We start from the raw sequence: 16,591 nt of genomic DNA, 5'->3' as shown, positions 1-16,591 counted from the left end.
GTAAATGGGTATCAAATACAGGGGAGATTAATGTACAAAAAAATACATATATTTTTTGTTAGAAAATTTGAAATTATAATTAGAATTACTTTGAAAATTCAAAGGAGAAATTATGGAAAAAAAAACCAAAATTAAACACTTGGCAATTGCAGTTGCTGTATATTATATAAGATAAATAAGTATAAAAATAAAGACTCGCATTCGGGGGGGTCCAGCGAACAAGCAGGGAATGTGCAAAACCCGTACCCGGTTGACCCTTCTGACCCGGTCTTCTCGGTTTCCTTCTACAAGAAGCAGCACACAGTGAGTACCGTGGCAAAAGGCACTGAAGGAGAGGAACGGATTCTTTCGCTGATTCTTGAAGTAAGAATTTAATTTTTGCTTTTTTGTTAATTTTTTCAATGTCATTGGCTGTATTGAATTTTGTTTCTGCGTAGCATTGATGCCTTCTTTTTGGATTTTCTTGATAAAACTTCTGTCAGAATGCGCCATTACTGGCATTGCATTTTATAATTAAATGGTTTTGGTGTGTGTTGAAGGAAAGAAAATAATTTCCGTTTCTTGAATTTAATTAAAGATAATTAAAATTTTCATTTAAATGTGGAATGTGGAGACTAATGTAAGAAATTATTTGCTATGAAATGAAGGGTGATTGATTATGTGTTTTAATTACGATTAGTCACTGAAATTTCTGGAAAGATCGTAGCTTAGTTAATGGCTTCAGACACCCACACACGGTTATAATTGCATCCGAGATTTGTGCTTTAGAACAATGGGGTTATAAAGAAGTATGATGAGTACGAACCAATATCTAGAATGGAATTTCATGTTCATATGCAGTTTATTTCAAGCCACATTCGGTCTTGCGTCATGTCTTTTTTCACCTAGAACTCTTATTTATGAAATAATATAGCCAGTTAATCTCATGCATTTGTTATTATGTTTAGCTATTGATATCAAATTACAGTGTTCTTTCCTTGCCGAGTTTATAAGTATGCTTTGAAAAAAACAGAAGAAAAAACATAACTGGTGTCTCCTGATTCTATCAACAGTTAAAACTCTGCAACCTAGATGCATGTGGTATGTGTATATTGTTGCCACCACTTTCTACGTTTCATGACTGACAATTTCTATTGTTGTCTCATATTGATTGGCGATATCATTTTACTCGTTTCATGATTTTTGGTTCAGTATAGAGATATAATAAATTTGAGATTGTGGCTCTCATATCTGTTGAATTTCTAATTATGAATTTTATTTTAAAATGAACTCTTCACCCATGCGTTACTATTCGTGAAGGATGAAACTAGAAGTGCCTTCTTCCAGTTCTTTGTACACTGATGATGACCAGAACAATCTGAACTATTTACTTGAAGCTTTTGGTTCTGTGGTTTCTCTCGAGGACATTGCTTCTGCTTATTGTCAAGCTGGTAGAGACATAGACATTACTACTGATATACTCTCTAGCAAGCCGGACAACACTGTTGGCTCTTCTACTTCGAAGAACCTGGAATCCACGGAGTGTGCGGCTAGTGTATATTCTGGATGTTCATCAGACGACCCCTCAGAAAAAGCTATTGTTGCTAGATTGAAGCTAAAAAGGAGTTCAGCATCAATGGGAACTGTGTCTTGTGTGATTGGAAGGGAATATATTTCCCCTAAACCTCAACCTAATGAATCACATGAGAATCACAAACCAGTTAAATTGAATTCAGATGATTTTCCGGTTTCTGAGATCTGGAAAGAGAACGAGGTGTTAGAGACGACATCAAGAGGTGAATCCATGAACCATGACATGGAAGAATTTCTCTTTAAAATGCTTGGAAAAGGATTCCAGATGGACATGAGTGTAATCCATGACGTTGTTGGTAAGCACTCTGCTTTATTCTCTTATTAGCTTGGCTGTATTTTGAAGCACTCGTGTTTCTGTCCTACCATTTTTGGAAAAAATAAAATCTGGAAATGATTGCAATTTGTCTTTTGTTATGGAACTTATAGTTCTGGCGTGATAGTAGTGCTTGAACCTTGTGAAAATAATGGCATTTGTACGAACAATTTGTTTGTGTTGTTTTGCAATGGTTATGCGTTGAAATCACTGAGTGAGTGGTTGGCAACTCTCAGAATCCGCATGGGACTCCGTCTCTACCAAATATACACTTTCAATTTTAATGAAATTACTTTTGCAGTGGTGGCTTGACCTGAGCTTTCTTATGGCATTTCATCAACTTTATATGCATGAATTCTTTCAGATTTTTCCTAGAGCCATTTTATCCTTTGCGTAAGACTATTTGATTAAATCCATCTAGATGGTCACAGAATAAGGTTGCCTGGGGTTTTGTCACCAGTATATTGGCCAAATTTGTGTCGTTATTTTATAAGATTTTTCAAAGTATCATTGTAAAGCATAATATTTTGTTACATCCACTCAACAATGCTTTGGAGATTGTGTTGTTACTCTTAATGCAGTCTCCTTTTTATAGTAGCAGTGATCTCATCAACTTTCAGGCTATGGGTCTTCTTGGCAACATCTAGAATGTTACCCACCTTCTGCTTTCTCTTACAAGCCTCTTTCTGTTTTATTATGATTCTGGTCTCTTAGCCTATTGTGAAGTTAATAAAACTGAGTCCATGCAGCCTTTAATTATTGAGGAGTTGTTTGGTAAATTTTATAATTGACACAATGCCAATTGTGGATGAGCAAGTTTTTTATGGCAGTTCTTACTTTATGTACTTTTGTAAAATAATGCTTCGATTACCACTTTTGGTCACCTTGTTGTCTGTCATATTGTCCAGTCATCTGTACTTTTAAAATTTTTAGAATTCAAATTTAAGATTACTCATCTGCACAACCTAGATCAGAACTCTGAATGTTTCAATCATTTAAATGGTTCTGAAGCATAGTTGACTAATCCTTGAAAATCAGAGTTCTGAGTGTTTCTTTCATTTTGATGGCTCTGAAGTATAGCTGATCATTTCTTGAAAGATATTCACGCGAAATATCTGGGGTACAATAGTGCTTTAATTGAGTCTTTCTATAGTTTACCCAAACATTCTTTGTGAAGAGAAGGGATTACTATTTTTGTTCTCTATGTTCAATTGCTTCAACTCGGATGACAGTGGCATCTGATTGTTCCATGGCTTGAATTTGCAGGTCAATGTGGATACGACATGCAAACAGTGAGTGCATTTTTGTTTTACATTTATCACATGCTACCCTTTTTATGATCTAAGTAAATTCAGGTATTTTGGATTGAAATTTGAGAACATGAAGGTCGCTGTTTATGCATATATCCAAATTAAGGCGCCACTCCATTTTTATTTTATGAGTATGTGGCTTTATTGTTCCTGTGATATTTTCTATCCATTGGGTGGACAATTTCACATACTTTTACTTGGTTTAAGGTGGCAGTGTGGCACAGCGTACCGACCTATTCCAGCAATAAAAGAACATAATTTATTTAAGTATAGAGGCGTACCATGATTTTCAGCCACATCATTTTACCGGTGCTAGAATTATATTATGGGAAGATGCTCCATACATTATCAAGTGCATTTTAAATGCTTCTTTCATATTCTATCTTATTATGTGATGCTTCTTATTCAATTCTTCCATACGCAGAGTGTTGATAAACTTCTCGAGCTTTCTGCATCGACCCTAGAGAAGAGTGACGATGTTGTTTGCATGGCTGCTGGAAATGTGAGTACTTCTTTAGAAAACCTTTGTCGGAGAATATCATTGTCAAATGCCGGCATCTACTTTTAATTGCTGTCTCATGAGCAGTTTGTGCCTTTTTGCAGGAGTACTAGAACTCATAATGATAATTTTTTTTTTTCAAAAGCTTCTCTTAATGCAAGTTTGTTAGTAGCGTTCACCTCCATTAAATATGTGTAATGCTCTTTGTGCAGAGTTCGCTAATCATATTTTAGTCACTTTTACCTCCCGCTAATCATATTTTAGTCACTTTTACATCCATTAATTACGTAACACATTAACCAGTTCAATTGATGTATTTAATTAATATGTCATTCATGTGTATTGGAAGCTACTATGTGCGATATATCACATGCAATGTTCTTGAAATCGATAATTCATTTCTCTCTTTTCATCGTGTAACTGCTCCTTTCAGAAGATGGAGATTGATGTAGACCTGGAGTCCATGCAATCTAATGGGAAATCGATTAATAGTTGTTCTGTGAGGTATGGTGTTTGGGTTGTTTTGGATGTATTCCTGAAGGTGCTATTGGAGAAATTCCGTTTTCCCACAGCATCTAAGATCTAGATAACATTTATGTACTCGCTGAAGGTTGTGAATGGAACTAATTCTTTTTTACTCTGTTCTTGTTAAATTTAATCAGTACAACTGAATTGACTCTACCTCATGGAGGGAAGAAAAATAATGATGTCCAAAGAGAAGTTCTAAATTCACTATTCAGGGTGCCTGGCAAAATTGAAGAAAAACCAGAGTCTGCTCGACCAGTTAGACTGCAAACTCGGCGATCACCATATGGTCAGGTCGTGACCAAACCATTGGAGGAAACACTTATTGGAGATTTTACTTTTATCACAAGACAACCTGTCAATAACAGAGGCAAGTACTTTTGTAGCATGACTGAGATTTAAATATTTTTTAAAAAAAAAATTGTGTGACTTTTAGGTTTTGCATTTAGAATATTTGGTTTAGTCGTGGCCATTGCAACATAACTTTTTCTTATATTTCTCGCTAAATTTGTATGGTAGTTGATTTGTCTTCGTTCATTTCATTCTTGATGAGTTGCTTGATTTACTCGTGGAGTATTCTCAATTTACTCCTTGGTTGTCTTTTCGAATTAAGGAAAACAGAAGTTTTGGTGAAATTGTGGCCTCATCAGTTTATAATATATTAATACACAAGCATACAGTTACTGATATAATTCCCTTTGAAAGCTTTAAGAAGGAAACTTTGCACTTGATGTCTTTGATGTTCATTTTCATTATATGCATCCTCTTTCACCGAAGACAAGCTTTTTCTATGCATCTCTAATTACCTTTACATTTGCACCGAAGATTACTTATACCATGTGTTTATGCCAAACAGTTCTCTATATTTTATTGGCCAAGGTAATCTTAAAATAAATTGTTTATTTTTCCTTATAATTTATATTAAATGGTCGTATAAGGATAATATATTTCAGATGCTACATGCTAGACAAGACCAACATATTTTGTTCTATATTTTTTGGCCATCACAGTCATGAGGGACCGTAAGTATTGAAGCTCGCCCTGTCTTTTTATTGTTGTATAACTGCTGGCGCTGTCATACACACTCAGCAAACAAAAAATCTTGATACTCCTGGTATCCAGCATATATAAAAGAGACAGAGTGCTGTGAAACCATTTGTTAAAAAAATGCTCAATATCTCTCATTCTTAGTCCAGATATGCTGCCACTATTAATCCTAGATCACTGCCGTGTATGTCAGTTGTGCATTTCAAAGGAATAAGATGGCTGTGCCATTTTGCAAATGATTAATTAGTGCTTTGATTTCTCTTTTCCGTCTTTGGCATACATATGTTGGTTATTTAGATGATGAAGGAAACAATGATGAATATGAAGAATTGCGCAAAGCTGTTATAGAGTATTGGACGACAATGAAAGATTACTATAGAGCTGTAAGTTCTCTCTCCAAACTTCCTTTTGCTCATTTTGAAACCCCATCTTGAGAAAGTGGCTAGTATGTTTTACCCTTATTTTTCTGCATCATACGGCTATGAAATTGTATTTTTAGATTTAGCCTTTACGATTCTTTGGATTAAAGTTAGCATTTTTCTACAGGCTGTTGATGCCTTCACAAACAAGGATAACGAAAAAGCACAAAAATTTCTGGAAAAGGTGTGTTGTTTGCATCCTTTGAACTGCAACTGGTAATTTAATTTAAAATTTGGGATTTTTTCTAGTCCTAAAAAATTGTCCCTCATTTCCATTGTCTGGAGGTGCATAACATATTTTGCTACCGCATACTCGAACTGTCAACTCCTGTTTTCCCTCTATTTACCTGTTTTTACCGTGATAATACTTCTTTCATTTCTGAAAAATCAATGATCAACTAAGTTAAGTGGTTGCATTGTGTGTTGTGATTATAACATGATATCTTTTCCTTGAAAAAAAAATTATTTTTCATAAAAATTTGTTGTTAATTCATTTTACATACATCTCTAATTTCAAGGATTGTACCATCGGTGATAGTGACCACTGTCAAACTCTGAAAACCCTCTCAATTACTATAATAGAATTCTTTAATCTCTCGCCACCTCACCCCTTTTGGACTAACTCGTTGACACATCTATGTAGCTGCTCTTTGATTATTCTTTGCCTCTTTGAAGGCTAAGGTTTCGGTCCTTTCGGATTTGAGCTTTTACTCTTTCATGGTGTGTCAGCTGTATATGCTTTAAGAAAGAAATGTAGAGGAAAACTTGCTGCTAAAATTTAAGGTTACCTTGTTACCAGGAGGCAGGAATCAAGTGACATTAGTTGTACCACCCCTCAATCAACATGCAGTTATATTACTTACTCTCCTTTTTGAAATGCTTCTTGTTTATTTATTTTTTGTGGAGATGATTCCAGGGTCACTTTTTTATGAAGAAAGCTCGAGAATCAGATGAAAAATCTGCCCAAAAACTTATTGGGAACAGGTTAGAGGAATGCACTAAAGAGATTTCTTCACTGCATTTCTGTATTGTTTAACTTATTGATAGAAAATCGTAATTTAAAATCCCCTTTTGCCAGCAGTAATGGACAAGAAGAATTATTGCTCAACATGCATTATTTTGACCCAAAAGACGCTGTGAAGCATCTTAGAATTCAATTGACTTCTTGGAGTGGCCTGCCATGTGAGTCTTCGATATTGAAGGTTACTTGACTATTGTTTTACATCATAATTTTTCTCTTTTTTCTTTGTGCCAGCTTTATCTTGCCTGAAAGTTGTAGTTGGAACCAATGGGGAAGACACCAAAGAAGGGCGGAGGAAACGCCTGGTATGATCTTTTATGTTATGTTTAATAATTGAATACTGGTTGATTGTTTAGTGATGTACATATTTTTCTGCTTCTGATGCAAAAATAAATTATCTTACTTGTTTCTGCTACAGATTACCAAGCTTCTGGAGAAGGAGGGGATTCCATGGACTGAAGAAGGGAATGGCTGGATACTTTCAATCCGAATAGACCAGATTGATCCAAAGAAATTAAGCTTTGCTAATAAATAAGCTATTTCATTTCTTGTTTTTCTGGTTTACATCATTATTTGAGAGATTTGAGACTCTGGATGTTTATTTCCATTGGGAGGGGAGTTCTTTTCCATAAATTCTTCCATTTTTTGACTCAAAATGGTCTTTGAAGAGCTCTCAATTAAAGTTTCTTGATTCATTTCTATTCACAGTTCGTTTACGTGGCAGTGGTCTGTTTGTCATATATTGAAAGAAGATGATATATGTTGATGATGCTTAATAATATTGTACGTCTCGATTTCTTGATTTTTACTGTGAAGCTTTAAATTGTATCACAGTAGAAATAATTCGAAATTTCATTTTCTTTTAAAAAAACAGAGAGATTCTGCACACCAAAAAACAGCAATGGTAGGTGCGTACATGAAGATGAACGATCCCTATCATATATATTTGCCAAAAAATAAAGTTATGAGCCCGAGAACAATCTGAAGTTCCATATAAAAGTTTTGAGCATTCGCAGAAATTACTATTTTAAACTATTAAATTAAGATTTACAAATGGTTGGAATTTTTAATTTTCTGAAAGTGAAGGAAGCTACAAAAGTTGTGCAGACAAAAGAGAGTTAAAACTGAAGTTCAGATTGTCATCTTTCCAAGTGTACATTTGCCAACAATGTCTCTGCAGCTATACATGGAACAGCTGCCATCATTTCAAATTCGGCATACATGATTTCACCTGTTGAAGAGTTGGCAGTGATGGCACCACTCTCCCAACTTGTCATTCCTTTTTCTCATCCTCCGGTTCTTCACCTTTTTTTACCACTCCAAATTGTAACATATGACACTATGCCTCCCCACAATTTTCCTTGGCACTCGGGTCTGATATTACACTTATTTGATCATCTTTCTTTTTATGAAGCTTTTAATTTTCAGCACGCTTCATCTGGTTCGGAGTTTGATCATGCCTATGATTTTTTCTTGGATTTGGTTTTACAGTTGTAGGGCTTGTATGGAGTGGCTTCATTTTCCACTTCAGAGAATTATTTTACTTCCATAATCTACAATAGCCTGGGCATCTCCTCCAAAGCATATTCGAAGTTGCAGAAGATAAAAACAAAAGGTGTACATAACCGAGTTGTTAGATTAATCGGAGAAGGAATTCAATCAGCCTTTGTCATCATTACCGTTGAGCTGAGCATTTTTCGTGTTTCTTCATCTGCCTCTATATCGTCCATCTTCATTCTATTCAAAATCCACCCTGAATCTCCTCCGACCCTGGTGTTTGCCTTTATTAAGGCATCATACATATGCTTACTTACAGGAATCACAGTCCTCAGTGACTGAACAAAATCTTCTACCTGTTCAAATTCACCATTATCACCTAGCCATTCTAATATAGTTGCGATTTCAACAGGTTTTGGCATCCATTTCATGTTTCTTTCTATTACCGACAAAGCTTCCTTCATGCATTCAAATGCCTTTGCCATATTGTTAAAATTTAGATATCCAGCGGAAACAATGGACCAACTGTTAGGGGTTGGTTTTTTTCCCTTCTGCACAATATTTCGAAGCATCGCTTCAGCCTTCATAACAAGACCCTTCTGACAATACCAAATAAGAAGTATATTAGGTACTCTGAAGTCATAGTAGCGGCAAGAAGAATCCCAATGTTCTACCAATGCCTCCGCTGTTTCGAAATCACCAAGTTTCACTAGAGAACTTATCATGGTAATGTAGTCTCTGTTAATTTGCTTTTTACAAGCAATTTTTTGCGAAATCCACAATCTCATCATTTCATCCTTGTCCCCGAGATGTGCATAAAGCGAAATCAAATGATTGTAGCCCATCGCATCTCCATGAATCTTTGCTTCCAACTTCTTCATGTAAGTTAGCGCTTTCTCCTTGTCATTAGCTTTAATGAACTGATAGGCCACTATTGAATAAGTAGCCCAATCAATGGATATGTCAGGCTGAGATTCAATCTCATCTAGTAGCTTCCCCATGCCAATAAGATCAGATCTCTCGCCAAATGAATTTATGCATATTCTGTAACTAAAATTGTTAGGAGCAACACCATTCGTTTTCATTTCTGAGAGAACCTCGGGGATTTTTTCAAGCTCACCTGCCTTTTTGTAGAGTGCCATGAGATTGTTGTAAGCAAGAGATGATGAAGCATATCCTTTATCTTTCATTTTCTGCATGTGGAGAAGTGTTTTCATCAAGAGTCCTTCTCTGGCATAAGAATTCAAGAGAGCACCATATGTTTTTTCATCTCTCTCTTGTTCACTCAGGTTGTCAAAATATCTTTCTGCAGCTTGAGATCCACATACCGCGCCAATCAAATCCAAATGCACAGCACGATCGCCAGGAGAAAATGTAAATGCCTTATTAGAACTAATCCACTCAGAAATCTGCAACAACAAGCAAGAGCATCCATTGTCAGATAAATTATTAAGGCTGCACATAATTACAAAAGTGAAACAGGATAAACAAGCAAGTCGTGTTTGAAATTTGAGATCGAACTGACAACCAACATTAATATTGTTGGCGGCTTTATGCAAATCACATGCTCGGTAGATTGGTTACTCTTTTGTTTCTCTTTTTTTTTTTGTTATCTTCTGTTTCTAGTTCTTATTTTTGGATTTGTTATTTACCTTTCATTTTTTGCTACGTTTAAAAAATATATCAAATTTATTTATACATTAAGTACAAGTAAACAAGACCAAAATGTCATTGTCAGATCCTTCCTGAACTCTTTACACGAAGTAAAATCTACAACCAATCAAGACAAGCAGAAATCCATAAAACCGATTCTTAGCAAATCAAATTTTTTGATAAGAGTGTACACAATTACTTTGAGGAGAAAAACCGATACTTTTCAACAGAAGGGGAAAATGCGATCAACAAGATAAAAAAAATCTAAGGAACCAAGATAAAAATGACAGAGACCAAAAACCACACCTGAAGTGCGTGAGAAAAACGCTTGTGGCTTCGAAGATCTCTAATAGCGCGCAATATTTCACGGCTATGTGCCTTTCCTCCCTCTGCTACCCATTGATCGAGAGCCTGAACAATTTCGCGACCCTCTCCGACATGGCTAATTCTTGAAAACAAATTTCTGTATCTTGATGCCGAGTATTTTGGAGCATTTTCATGGGCCGCAGAAGCTGTAGCAATGGAGCAGCAGTGGATTTTGAAAGACAAGGTTTTTCCAAAAGCAACAAGATATCTGGAGCGTGCAGACAGTAAAATCGGTCCCTTTACGGCGTTGAACATGTGATAGTGATCGTCTGTGAGAATGGTTGCAAGCTTTTTCTTCTTTTTTTTCTCCCAAAAGTGTGTAGGGTTTAAGCGTAGTAGACAAAGTGCTTTATTAGAAGGATTTCCCAAAGCGTAAAGTGCCGTGAAAATCAAACATAGCGCAACGAATGTGGACATATATATTGGATGGAGATGAGTATGTTGATGTGCAATTCAAATCTTTTATTTTCGAAGTCGTATTCTTATTCGCGAGAATGATATATTATTCACATTTGATCATATAGAAAAATATATTTACAAGAAATTTAAATATTGTATCTTACGACAAGATATAACAAAAAAAAACATATAATCTCTTTGCAAAAAAGGTATTTGAAGGTTTAAAAAAACACATACAAAAGGGAATTGGACGAACATTATCCATTGTGAACATAACCCACAAATGTAGAGGTTTTCCAATCATCCAGAATCATATTTGTACAACTTAAGAATATCAGGTGCAGTTGGAAAAGCTGATCCCGGTTGAGTTCTAAGTATTGTAGAAGCTCTCTAACAAGAACTACGTAATGCATACTGCATATATGAGCAGTCCATCTACACAAACCTATACACCATGAAAATGGAAACTAAAAAAGGACAAGGCACAGAACAATGCAGCAGAAAAGGAAGATGGATACTCTGTTAAGTGACTTGTCCAACTGCATTTCTTGCCTCCTCATCCTCGGGCTACCGTTTCCTGGAAAGTGGTAAGAATTGGAATATGGATGAGCAAACAAACCAGAGTCTGGGCTCCCAAACATTCTGGCAAACACCATTTCACTAACCATGTTAATGGTTGGACTGAAGATATTTGTTGCGGTATAATTACCAAACGGTTGGGTAAAATACTGATGTTGATGAAATGTTCGGTTCTGTGGCCGAAATGGGTTCGAATGGTTCAGCTGATTTGGATCCGAAATCGCTGATGTTGCAGTGGCAAGCACGGCATTTGTCCCGATTGCCTGTGGTCTCTGGGGTATGGCCAAGTCCAGTTGTGAACGTTTCTTGGCTTCAAACTTGGATGCCGAGGATGTACCACGACCATACAGGGGAACCATTGACGAGGTAGAGATGTAAGATTTACAAACTGGACATTTAGGTTGCCCATCTGAATCAGGTGACATGTTTTGAACCTGAAGCCATTTGTAAATGCATGGCCAACAGTATAGATGTCCGCAAAGTGTGACTACAGGTTCGTTGGATGAATCTAAACAAATGTTGCAATCAAAGCATCCATTTACATTTTCTAAAGCTGTTGCTGATACAGAATTCATTTTTTGTTTGAGCAAACCATTCCCCTCGGATCCAAAATTCATGGCAGGGGAATCAAACTGCATAAAGAGAGACCAAGATATGTAAATGTTTGGAACAGAGTGGGAGAAATACAGGTTAGAATCACTAGTAGATTATTCTGCATATAACATACAGCACTCAAACTATAGACTGTCCTTTCGAATAAATAAAAGATTGTATGAATGTTGATGCAAGCTTTGCTTGCACGCAGATTATAGTCGAACACTTCTTTACAAAAAAATACCTCGAGAAAAAGTGTAAGATGCAATCATGTATGAATGATAACAAAACATGGAAACAATATAATAAGATAACTTGAAGATCTGAAGCAGTCAATTAGCTGAGGCCCAAGATACATCCGAGTAGAAAAATTATATATGTCAGTCAGTGAATTATTGTTTAGTAGAAACTCAAGTTTACTATCAGTTTAGAAGAAGGAATGACGGTCAACAAGAGGTGATAAGTTCAAGCCTTAAAAGTTCCATAGTCGAGATTCATTGATATCTGAAATGAAATCCTTACAAAAAACGCAAACCTTCATGAAAACCCTCGTGTGCTTGAGTTGTCTGGATTCCACTATTGCAAAATCATTTAATTTTAAATTAAATAAAATACAAACAAACTGATGAATTTATAGCAACTGGTAAAACTTAAAATCAGCCGTCCTACTTCTAGAAAACAAACTACGAAAAAATTCGATGATGCAAAAAAATAAGAAATGAAAGAGATGACTTTATCTTCTCCTTGAGGAGAGCCATGTTACTTGATCTTATCCTATCTTACCAAAACAATCAAAACATCACAATTAACGCTTTTAAAATACTATCAACCTCTCACGCAAGTATGATACTCCAACAGGAAGAAAAAACAATATTTTATTCATACATTGGATTCAACTGATGCCATGCTCGATTATTTCTATAACTATGTTCTACAAAAAAGACATTTCCAAATTCCAATACAGTTTTTTTTAGTGACAGTGGCACCAGCATCCAACAGTCATAGATTGTACACGAAAATCACATTGGGTCAGCTTATTTGAAAATACAGCGGAACTGCAAAAACCTCTGACGTAGGATTTGAAAAACAACCTTCACAAATCACAAAGATCCAGGATATTTTTTTTTTTTGAGAAGGAAGATATCCTCGAGACTTCTAAAATAATATTTGGAGAGCCAAATCGCAGAAAAAAAAAACTCATAAATCAATTAAAAATGCAAAAGAATCTATTTTTCTCATCTTTTGTTGACAGGAGAAGACCTTCGTTTGTGAAAATAAAGGGGGTAAAACTTTTACTTAAAGTTTCATGTGAAATATATTTGTACAAAAAAATTCCAACCTAAAACTCAAAAGGTGGTCATATATATTCATGTCCACGAAACATGCTTAAAAATACAGTTGAAAAATAAATAAATTTCTTAAGATACAAACCTTACTTTGATTGGGATTTGAAAAAGAAGCAAGGAAGTATACACCTCTCCACAAACACCATCCCGAAAAACGACTGATGCTAACGTAATAAGCTAAAATTTGGGAAGAAAGCTATTAAAAAAAACTCATTTTTCGTTCGTTTCAATACATTTGAAAGATTCGTAACCATAAACGTCGTTCATTAAAAAAAATCAAAACATGAATGACAGCAGTCCATAACAAGGCAACAAAACCCCAAGAGATCAATATCAAAAAAATAAATCGCCAAAACTCAAAGAAAACATGAAACAGGTAAATAAATGCATAGATTAAGATATTCAGAATTCCAGAATATTAAGAAAGAAATCGTACCAGGATAAACGATTGGAAAAGGAGAATATCACGGGAGAGAGTACAGCTGCAGCAATGTAAATGGCATAGAGATAGAGAAAAAGGAAACGGTACAACAACGGCGGATAATTGATCAGTTGAGGGTAATGGGGTTGGAGAAAGTGATTCGCACCGTATAAAGCGGCTGGTTCGATGGCTCCCTAGGTAGACCGCATTGTAGGATATTAATTTGCTGAAGAGACTGTCTCACACGCGCCATGGGAAGTTCCGCCAATCAATCTTTGCCAATCCAATTCGCAAACAATTAAAGTTAAAAATCCTTTTTGTCCATATTTTATTAATATACTAATAATTAATAATTATGGATAGAGAGTGGACACAAATCAAATCTAACTAAGATAATAGCTTTTCCTACGGGTTTGAAATCTCAAGGAAAAAATTGAAACGGTGATGAGGTTTCCAATATTTTCGAGTTTGGATTCAAGTTCGGAGATTTTTTAAATCCCCGAGGTAGTTTGGGACGGATATGACAATACTATCATCATCCCCGAACTCGTCTCGAAAATAATATTAATAATAAAATAATAATATTATTAGTATCAATAATATAATAATAATATTTTTAAAATATTAATAATTATATTATTATTATTAATATTATCACTAATAATAATAAGTTTTGGTTTGATACGGAGATGGGGGATGGGAAGTTGATCCTCGAAATTTCGAATTTAGAGAATCCCCAAACCCGAAAAACGGGGATCGGGATGAGTATGAGGGTATGGATGGAATTCAGAGACGAAGATGAGGACGACAAACCCACCTCATCCCACCTCATTGTCATACCTAAATCAAACCAAACTCTAAATATTACAATTGTAAGATAAATTGACAAATACTTCATCTTACTATTTATGGACTTATTATATATTAAACAAGTCTTTATTGGTAAAGATTAAATTATACTAAAATAAAATTATTATTATTATTATTATTATACCTCTCACAAATGCAAAATTAAGCTAATATCTTCTATTATAGATGACATACCCAAAAAACCAACACAAGAAATTAAGGGTTCTTCTATTATCACTTGTTACATATTTATTTAACACAAATAATTATGTGAGAGGATCTTAAAATGTTCCCTGGTTTAAAAAATTTTAAATCAATCATACAATTTTAAAATTTTGAATCGACTTTACCATCAATAGTTATATTTTTTAATAAAACGACAAACGTTTGAGTGTATATATTTCCCTTGGCATACAACGCTAATTACTTCTTCCATCTTTCTGGAAGTTTAATGAATATATTATAATTTATTTGAAGATCATGTTTCATGCATAGAATGGAATCTACATCGCTAGGCTAAACAATGAGTTTATTCTTTCACACCATGTTTTCATGCTTGCCTTTGAACAAATTTATTATCTGCTGGATTTTAAATTACTGATACTTTAATAACCGATTATTTTGGTTTAATGATAAAGTAACTGGTTTAAAACGACTCAATCACATGCTTTAATCACAACATCTACGTAGTAAAAATAAAATTCTGATAAATTTTTTTAAACCCCGCCATTATATTTTTGTGTAAAAAATTCTAAAGATAGTTTAACTAGTCAATTTTGTGAGACATATCTTCTGTCTGATAAAAAAATATTATTTCGTGTCACATGAGATCTACTATTTATTATAACGATTTTATTCAACTTGATATATATATATATACAACACACACACACACACATCGAAAACTCCCTAAAAATTCAACTTTATTTTTTGCACAACTAATTGATTGACTAAAAAAAAACTAAATGACTTGGTCTAAGCCATGAAGAGTGGATAAAGATGAATACAAAAACTTGTGTGAGACGGTCTCACAGGTCGTATTTGTGAGACGTATCTCTTATTTGGGTTATCCATGAAAAAATATTACTTTTTATACTAAAGGTGTGTTTGGTTGAGTGGATTAAATAAGGATAGATTAATAGTCAAATATTTATCGTTAAAATTTTAAGATGTTTTAATAATCATTTTGATCCGGTTTAAGATCCAATTTTATGGATACCTATTTGATTAATAAAATTGGATCTTAAACCGGGTCAAAATGATTATTAAAACATCTTAAAATTTTAACGATAAATATTTGACTATTAATCTATCCTTATTTAATCCACTCAACTAAACACACCCTAAGTGTATTATTTTTACTATGAATATTGGTAGAGTTGATTTGTCTCACAAATTAATATCTGTGAGATGGTCTCACGTTAAATCTACTCTGAGATGAAATGGACTGACGCATCCCATTGGGTCCCTTTAAATCTTATCTTATCCGTAGCTTCTCTTTATTTATTTTGTTCTCAAGCCACTCCATCAAATTGTTGTGCCACGCCACGGATGAAGCGTAGAATTGTTATTAATAAATATCTAGTTGGAAAGCGATATGAAAGCTTTGAAAACAGATTTTTCCAAAAACTAAAATGGAACTATAGTTGTAAAAATCGTGGGCAAAAACTTGTGTAAGATGGTCTCACGAGTCATATTTATGAGACGGATATCTTATTTGGTCATTCATGAAAAAGTTTTATTTTTTATGCTAAGAGTATTACTTTTTATTATAAATATGGGTAGGGTTGACCCGTGGCACAGATTAAGATCCGTGAAACGATCTCACATGAGACTCACTCAAAATCGTGAGCACAACAAAATATGTTCTAATAAATAAATCAATAAAAAAAAATTTACAATAAGATAATACTCGAGTGGTCACCATTGTACTTTTATATAAGTTACATTTTTTTTTTTCAAAATTTCCGGATAATGTTTGATAAAAAAATTTATATCTGTGAGCGATAAGACCTAATCATAAAAATCAATAGCTAGAACCGTGGATGAGCAGCCGACAGAGTTTAATTACTTTTATGTCGACTGAATAGTTTGTATGAGACGATCTTATATATTTTTATTATATTTAAATTTATCAGATATTTTCATAAAAAATAATATTTTTAACAATAATCATTCTCC

At 34.4% G+C, this 16,591-nt stretch overlaps 3 protein-coding genes across 8 annotated transcripts; 1 reads left to right on the top strand and 2 right to left on the bottom strand.

Annotated features, from left to right (window-relative positions):
- Positions 1 to 188: 188 nt before the first annotated feature.
- LOC140813736 (putative nuclear RNA export factor SDE5) lies at positions 189 to 7,508 on the top strand. 2 transcript variants are annotated; one of them, XM_073172403.1, is made up of 12 exons: positions 189 to 363; positions 1,300 to 1,868; positions 3,152 to 3,177; positions 3,620 to 3,697; positions 4,128 to 4,198; positions 4,357 to 4,589; positions 5,564 to 5,649; positions 5,813 to 5,869; positions 6,602 to 6,669; positions 6,767 to 6,867; positions 6,941 to 7,011; positions 7,125 to 7,508. In XM_073172403.1, exons 2-12 carry the CDS (start codon positions 1,301 to 1,303, stop codon positions 7,239 to 7,241), a joined length of 1,476 nt encoding a protein of 491 aa, XP_073028504.1. In that variant the 5' UTR covers positions 189 to 363; position 1,300; the 3' UTR covers positions 7,242 to 7,508. The 2 variants fall into 2 exon arrangements, with proteins under 2 accessions (XP_073028504.1, XP_073028503.1); XM_073172402.1 differs by having other exon boundaries at positions 6,764 to 6,867.
- Positions 7,509 to 7,645: 137 nt separating this feature from the next.
- Positions 7,646 to 10,770, bottom strand: LOC140813754 (pentatricopeptide repeat-containing protein At4g21705, mitochondrial-like). The gene is made up of 2 exons (XM_073172455.1): positions 10,163 to 10,770; positions 7,646 to 9,612 (listed from the first exon to the last, which is right to left on the bottom strand). Exons 1-2 carry the CDS (start codon positions 10,637 to 10,639, stop codon positions 8,362 to 8,364), a joined length of 1,728 nt encoding a protein of 575 aa, XP_073028556.1. The 5' UTR covers positions 10,640 to 10,770; the 3' UTR covers positions 7,646 to 8,361.
- Positions 10,771 to 10,859: 89 nt separating this feature from the next.
- LOC140813755 (E3 ubiquitin-protein ligase RMA1H1-like) lies at positions 10,860 to 13,763 on the bottom strand. 5 transcript variants are annotated; one of them, XM_073172460.1, is made up of 3 exons: positions 12,330 to 12,907; positions 11,287 to 11,832; positions 10,860 to 11,198 (listed from the first exon to the last, which is right to left on the bottom strand). In XM_073172460.1, exons 1-3 carry the CDS (start codon positions 12,333 to 12,335, stop codon positions 11,178 to 11,180), a joined length of 573 nt encoding a protein of 190 aa, XP_073028561.1. In that variant the 5' UTR covers positions 12,336 to 12,907; the 3' UTR covers positions 10,860 to 11,177. The 5 variants fall into 5 exon arrangements, with proteins under 5 accessions (XP_073028561.1, XP_073028558.1, XP_073028560.1 ...); XM_073172457.1 differs by lacking the exon at positions 12,330 to 12,907 and adding an exon at positions 13,577 to 13,763 and having other exon boundaries at positions 10,860 to 11,832; XM_073172459.1 differs by lacking the exon at positions 12,330 to 12,907 and adding an exon at positions 13,226 to 13,561 and having other exon boundaries at positions 10,860 to 11,832.
- Between the last annotated feature and the right edge of the window lie 2,828 nt (positions 13,764 to 16,591).

Source organism: Primulina eburnea, chromosome 15 (assembly GCF_022965805.1).
Source record: "Primulina eburnea isolate SZY01 chromosome 15, ASM2296580v1, whole genome shotgun sequence".
Taxonomy (NCBI): domain Eukaryota; kingdom Viridiplantae; phylum Streptophyta; class Magnoliopsida; order Lamiales; family Gesneriaceae; genus Primulina; species Primulina eburnea.
The sequence above is the reverse complement of the archived record's forward strand: the minus strand, read 5'-3'. Positions and strand labels throughout refer to the sequence as shown.